Genomic DNA, 7342 nt, shown 5'->3' on the forward strand with positions numbered 1-7342 from the left:
GGCAGGGCCCGAGCGCCCGCAGGGGCGGCCACGACCTAAGTCTGACTGTGAAAGCGACCAGAAATGCCCCGTTTTCCCAGGGAGAGGTTCGAGGGAAAGAACGCAATCTCCGTTCCTTCCGCGGTGAAGTCTTCTGAAAAAGAAAATTGGGGGTCGGGGGAGTGAACGATTTCAGTGCGCTGCGGTTAAGGAAGGGAGAAGCGCGCGGTGGGCTGGGAACACAAGGGGATCGACTTCTTTCTGAGCCATCTGATTGTTTAATCTTGAGGGCCTGCCTATATGTGGGGCGGTAGAGAATGTGTCTGAGATGGAATCAATCTGTTCACCTAGTTGAAAAATAGGAGTCAAAACTCCGAGGATCCATCCAGCTAGGTACAGTGTACGGTAGAGACCTCTGATACCCCTTTCAAAGAGGAACTTTACTGCTATTGTAGTGGGTTGTTTTTTATTTTTGTTTTTTAATTCTGTAAAAGGCATGACCGCTTCCTGCAAACAGCTCTTTTAAGCTTCAGCAATTATACTGAAAAAAAAGAAAAAAACAAACTGAAGAATATAGTTTTTTTTAGGTCTTTAAATTAATTTCTCTACATCTCAAAGTTTCTCCGTTATTTCCACAGACATGATTATTATTCAGATTTCACTTAGTTACTCCGTGTGCTTTCCACATGGGGAAATATAAAATTACATTCAGAATTAAAAGCAGCATTCTGTCCATCCAAAATAAAGATGGCATTACTCGCAAAATTAAATTTCCAATTTAGTTCAAAAATTTCCCTTGTCCTTGTTCTTTAAAAATTGTATCTGTGCAGCTTCATTCTCTGGTGTTTTCTCTTAGACTTTGGTCATAATCATCATCAGTTAATGTAACAATTAAAAATGGTACAAACCAGCACTGGGGAGGCTGAGACAGGAGGATCGCTGTGAGTTAGAGACCAGCCTGAGCTACAAAGTGAGTTCCAGGACAGTCTCACTACATAGTGAGACCATTTCTCAAAAAAAACAAAACAAAACAAAACAGCAACAACAACAACAACAACACACACACACACTCACATACATACACACACACACCACTCTCTCGACCTGAAATATTGATGTCCCACTCAGAACTAGAGTTTTAATGTTGAATATAGTGCTCTCATAGTTTTCACAGGCATTCATGTATGTGTTTCCCATGCCCCATCCTTGGGAAACATGTATAAACCTGCGTTTAGGTATACACTTCTTCATGCACATTCCTATAAAGGATAAAACTAGATACTGGGTAGCTTTTTAAAGTCCAGAAAAGAAAATAGTGATTGCAAGACCTGTTTGCATTTCTGGTATCAAAACTCACCACCACTTGCAGTTAGTCAAATACCCTGCCTCGTGAATGGTTCTGAAGAAAGGTTAATTCTCCCCACCAGTTGCTTAAATCCCCACCTCTCCTAATTTCTCAGCAGTCCTCTATACCAAGTCTCATTTTCCACCTGAACACTTAGAGCAACGGGTTCACTCAAATTCACTATTGATTATGTTTTCCCTAAAGAAGTGTAAGCAGACCCTGATTTATAAATTTGCTAACTGCTGTTCCCAGGGCAAACCCCTGAGCATCTCAGTCATGCACATATAAAACTGGAGACTTACTAGAAACCAGAAAATCCAAAGCAAAAATAAACCACATGGAAGAAAAGGAAAAAGATTCCACAATTCCACCAATTCTCTACTTTGCTTTATGTGAAAAATATTGCAAATGATCAAAACTTAAACCTTGGATGGGAAAACCGTTTAAATATTAAGCTGCTGAACGATTTCACCTTGTGAGAGAAAGAAAGCAATTTCCAGCTATACCTCCAGAATAATCATCTAACGGGTCTCTGCATTTCCACAAAGGAGAAAGGAAAGTGACATGCCAATCTGTCCCTTATCCCTGTTGAATTTATGCAGATCAGCCTTGCTTTCTTTTCTTTTCTTTTTTTTTTTTAATCTGAAGCCACTCTGAGAAAGAATTCACTCACAGATTAAAGTAGTAGTAGTTTTCCCCCAATATAAGGACGTTCCTCTTGAGTCCATAAACAGAATCTCAAACGAATTCTCTCATTTTATTAATATTGCACCTTTGCCAATAGAATGATTGTGCTAGATCTGGAATACTCTGCTCCTTAATCACACCAGCGAATGCCCTAGGAGAGGTTTGGATGAACACAGTGATTATATTTTCTGAGCCAAAGCGTATTTGTCTTCCTCTCCTACTTGCTCAATGTGGAGGATTGATGGTGAGGTTCTTGCTCCCTTTAGACTCGTGTCCACACAGATAAATGAGGAGCACAAGCCACCAATACCCAATCTTTTGAGTTTTGGCCCACAGATTAGGCACTTAGTGATATTCTTCCCTCACTTTTCACATGCTCTATGTAGTAAAGATATTTTCAGCTAAAGTTTTCATAATTAAAAGGATACCATCTGAAACAATGGATCTGGACATGTGGAGGTGCCAAGAAAAGGACAGCAGATCTGTGTCAATCTGATTTCAGTCCCCACTCCACTTTAAGACATTTAATTCTTTCTTCCTCCCCGTATAAGCATCTCCTCATGAACTTTTCTGAGAATTTCATCTATAAAATTAGTAAACTCGAAGTGGCCAGCTGGGAATCCAAATATAGCCTTCAACAAGAAATACTTTGGCGGGGTGTGAAAGACCCGAATTCAGAGCTGCAGCACCGCGAGGCTATGGCTGATCTGCCAGGGGAAGCCGTAGCTGCTCCCCCAGCCCTTGTAATCGGTGGTGAGGGCGAGTCCTGGAAGATACCGAGGGGCCCAACGATGAGTGAGGGTCCCCCCTGAACCTCGTGGTAACGAAGGAAGAACAGACAATCCCCACTGCCACCCTAGCCCAGGCCCGTCGGGCGGGCTCCTGAAGCCTGGAAAGGGGGTAGGAGTGGGGAGAGAAGGGTATGTTCCGAGCAAAACAGTACACTGTGCCTTCCTCTCCGTAACAGCCCTGAGCATCAGAGTTTTCCCTGCCACCCCTACCGTAGTTACTTCTTTGAGAGAAAGCCGTAGGAATGACTCCCCTTTTCCCACTTACTTCTATTGTGCCACCACTCCTGAGTTTCAATGAAAGGTCTCCGTAACCTTCCCCGGAGCGCCCTCGGCGGGGCTCTCTCCGGACCCGCGCGCCCTCCGGGCATCTGCTGTAGCCTCTTGAAAAAGAGGCTTGGAAGTCTCCTTCGTTCTCACCCACCGGTGAAAATTCAGTCCTTCCCTCCTCCCGTTTTTCTCGGTCAGGCAAGGTCGCTTACCCAAAGGGTGGCCTCGGCGGAAGCCATCTCTAGCCGAGAGGCGGGAACCTTGCAGGCCCCACGCTAGGCGACTCAGCGGGCGGGGTGCGGGCACCCAGAAGGGCAGCAGTGGCGCCTGGGCGCCTCTAGGGCTTAGCGCCTCACACCTCGTCCCTCCAGTCCGAGCCCGGCTTGCACCCGGGCAAGCACATTTTCCCTGCGGGCTTCCAACTCATCATTCTGTACGCGTTACTTAACCGTCAGTAAAAAGTTATTTCCTCCGTTTCACCCCGTTTTGCTACTGGAAGTGGATGTATAAAGAGGTAAGGTCAGGATTAAAATCTGTTTTACTCAGAGCAAACAAACAATGAAGTGAAAGATTAATTCACGTGATCAGTTGATCTCTCTGCGACCGAGAAGAAGGTGCCTGGGCAGCGGACATTTCGGGTTGTGCTCTTCCTGCCTCCTGTCACTTAGGCTTTGCGGCAGGAGGGTGCGGCCCAGAATGCGGGAGCCTGCGCGTGTGCTCGGCCGCCTGTCCTGAGTGTGCCTGTGCATGCGCGCCCACTCGCGCGTGCTGCCACTTTCCCACGCCTTCTGAGCGCCGCGGCTGCAAGGCCCAGGCCTGCAGGCTCTGAAGGGCAAAACTCTCCGCAGAAGGTTTGAATTATTTCACTCCGCAGGAGACCCGGCCTCGGCTACACCCCGCTCGGGATTCGGGCGGGAAATGCCCAAGACAGAGTTGGGGGGATCGGGTGGAGCAGCGCAACGGGTCCAAGAGCAGAGGGCGCCGCCGCGCGCTCAAAATACACTTCCGAGGCCAAGGCGGTGTAGCAGCTGTTCCAGCCTATCCCGGCTACAAAGTTTCCTGTTGCTGCTTAAGGAGAGACGAGGGAGAACAGGCTCCATACCCAAGCTCCTCGGAAAGCGGCCTTGAGGCCCTCTCCACCAGTGGTGGCTGATTCCTAGGGCTTCTCCAAAAGAGAATGCTTATGGATGCGGATAGGACAAGGAAAGTACCTCCCCTCCAAATCTCGGCAGGATGCTGGTGTTTTGGGGTGCCCCAGGCTCAGTGGAATTTTTGAAATACATACTGTGACCTCTGACGGGTGAGTGCCCAAGGCGCTCAGGCCGGGCTGGTCCCCCACTGCTGCAGGTTGGTGCCCAGGTGCGGGTGTTCATGCGCCAGCTAACACCAGCTCTGCCCCAATGCAGAAGGAAAAACGGGCTGTGAAAAAGCAAAAGGCCGCGTCTTTGAATTAACTTTAAGCGTTCAGAGTCTGAGCCTTGGGTTGCTGAGGATCCTGGGTGTTCGGTTGAACGTAGCAGACTGGAAACAGCCAGGGCCAGTCAGCAAGAGGTGATTGTAAGGGTGACAAATACAGCTGCTCTGCCTTCTTTGCTCGGGGTGTGTGTGTGTGTGTGTGTGTGTGTGTGTGTGTGTGTGTGTGTGTGTCTCCCCCCCCCCAACCTCTGGAAATTTTGCTTTTATTTGTGTTTTGTTTTGTTTTGTTTTGTTTCTTATTCCTGCCTTGTTATGGGCTTACCACCGGTGAACCAGGCAGCAACTCCTGGCCCTGAACATAAGAAGACAGACTGAACCCGATTATGAGGCCCAGCCTGGCTGAGATGCTGCCCTACACCAGTAGGGCTTCTGTATTGCTCCTCCGTACACACATCTTTAAATGTGGCCCTGTGTCTTTATTAGGATGTTATGTATGGGGCGGGGGAAAAGTAAAGGCCTAAAACGCCCCCCCATCCCTGGTCACAAATTCCGCTCCAGCCTGGGACCACAGCCTGCAACTCCACCTCCTCTAGTGGTCCAGAGGCCACTAAGCCTTTTTCCGAAAGCCCTTTTCTGGTCCTACACCCAGACTGTAAGGAGGCTCAGCCACTGCCAGGCTCCAGCTTAGGGGGCCCCTCTGCCTATTCCCAGATCCAGACAGCCTGTGGGGCTGCTCTGCTGAAAACCCTGGAGTGTCTTGGCTGCTTCCTCCTCCTGGACTTCTCCTTGCCCACAAATATATTTTGTTTTCTACATGCCAAATGCCCATCTTCTTTTTTAAGTGATACTAAGAAATGACCAAGTAGCTGATTATGTAAAGTTAGTTCTGTAAGGTTTTCTGTCCCACCCCATCCGATAGGAGCTAAGGAATACAATTCTACAGACCACTTCCCCACATTCAAACCCCATCTTTGCCCAATAATCTCTCACTTTTCTCTCCTTGCCTCTGGCCCAGAAGAACAGCAGAAAAGGAAAACTGTGAGCCGAGTCCTTTTTTATGACTAAATCTTTTGAACATGGTACCCTACATGGGCTCCCTGGGGCCTCCCACGAGAAGCATTCCATCAGACAGATAGGGCGGCTGCCATGCACAGTGAAATGATTTCTGCTTTTCCCACTGTTCAGAACATAGGATGGAAAGAATCTCTTGAGTCACAAGTTGTCATAAGGCCTACAAGAATTTCCACTAACTGTAGGAAGACCCTAGTGAGATTCTGACAACAGATAAATTAGGTGAGGAAATACTGAGCTGATAAAGGAAACACATTAGCCAAGAGTTCTTTCCTGGATTGCTCACGAAGGGGTCCGCGTGTACCTGCACTGGCATTCAAATTCAGAGTAAGACCAGGATGGACAAAATAAATCTCCTTTTCATTTTCTTTTCGTCGACTAATAAAAATAATGCCCCCAGCACTAGACTCAAATTCTGTAACGGGCCACAAGAACCCGGAGAATTCATAAAACCCTGTCTCTGCAGGTCACTTGCAAATTGCGTTATTATTATCCTCGGGAGCGTGGAAATTGAACTGTCACTGCCTAAAGAGAAAATGTAAGCGACAGCTGTCCCTCCTCGGGTTTGGCCAACTTTCCAGCTGGGACCCCCAAGCTTCTGAGCTCAGGCGCTCCCACCCGTTGGCGGGCTGGGTCTTGCCAAAACCAGGCCCCGGTCTCCTCCCGAGCCCTGGCTGGTCAGGAGGAGGCACCTCCAGCGTGGCTTCAGAAGTCAGAGCTGGAAAATTTCTAAAGCCCTTAAACCAAGCTGCGAGTTGTGTTCGTGCGTGCCGCCCAAGGTTCTCCTGACAACAGCTGTCCCCCAGGGCTGTTTTTGCACAGTTGAAATCTTGGCACTTAACACAAACATTACCCACCCCGAGGTTCTGTTAAAATACAGACGCCGATATTCGCCCTGCGCTCTACAGGCTCTGTGCACACTGTACGCCCAGAGTACGCCATAGACCCGGACACAGATTAGCTGAACCCCTGCCCTTATGCTGAATACACAGAGATGTGGGCTCTCAACAGTGGCCTAGGGCGCACTGCAACGGGTCTAACGTCAGCTCCCGTTTCCAGGCAGGTAGAAACATAATTACACTCCGTTATCCAAAAGTTAGTTGGGAGAATGGCGAGGGCTGAGACTGAAGGCTGAATGAGACACGCTGGACATTTCTCAAATACAGCTTCCCGGAATGTTGCGCCAGTCCTCTCCGGCTCTTCGAAGCAACTGCCAGCTCCTCTGGGCTCGCCCCCAACCCCACTGCCCCGCTAAGAAGCCACGGGTCTGCAGCCCTTCGGCTACGGGCACTTAAACTCGGCGCTCTGCTCTGGGGAGAAAAAACGCAGGGAGCAAGTAGGCCTGAGATTGCCTGAGGTTGGCGAAGAAAGTGCAAGGCTCTGAGCAGGCCCCCAAATTGGTTCCGGCGAATTTAGTGAAACTCTCGGCAATTGTGCCAAGAAAAAGAAACCCGCGTTGGAGCAGATTGGGGAGTCGGCGGCGGGGCCTTGCTCCAAGCCCGCGGACGCCCTAGGGCTCCCAGTCTCCGTCGCTCCAGCGCAGCCCGACCCAAGGCACTCACCCGGGTGGGACTCCAGGCCGTGCGCCGCCGCGTCCTCCGCGTCTCCGAGGGGGCCTGCGGGGCTCAGCGCCTCCATGGACAGGTCCAGCCCCTTCTCCTCCCAGTCTCGCAGTTTTCGCTTTTTATTTGAGCCGATCAAGGCTTCGACGGAGAATGCATGTGCTCGAGAGCTCAGGGCGACTGCAGATCTTCTCCTTTCACTCATTTTAGCCGCCCGCACCCCG

At 49.5% G+C, this 7342-nt stretch overlaps 1 protein-coding gene across 1 annotated transcript in view; it reads right to left on the reverse strand.

Moving 5' to 3' along the window:
• Positions 1–7328, reverse strand: part of Tbx15 (T-box transcription factor 15) — a 110727-nt gene extending 103399 nt beyond the window's left edge. The window contains exon 1 of the mRNA XM_010643532.2: positions 7119–7328. Within this exon, the coding sequence (XP_010641834.1) occupies positions 7119–7323 (205 nt within the window). The 5' untranslated portion in view covers positions 7324–7328. The remainder of the gene's footprint in view (positions 1–7118) is intronic.
• Positions 7329–7342: the final 14 nt, after the last annotated feature.

Source organism: Fukomys damarensis, unplaced genomic scaffold, assembly GCF_012274545.1.
Source record: "Fukomys damarensis isolate Sample0158 unplaced genomic scaffold, DMR_v1.0_HiC HiC_scaffold_33, whole genome shotgun sequence".
NCBI lineage: Eukaryota > Metazoa > Chordata > Mammalia > Rodentia > Bathyergidae > Fukomys > Fukomys damarensis.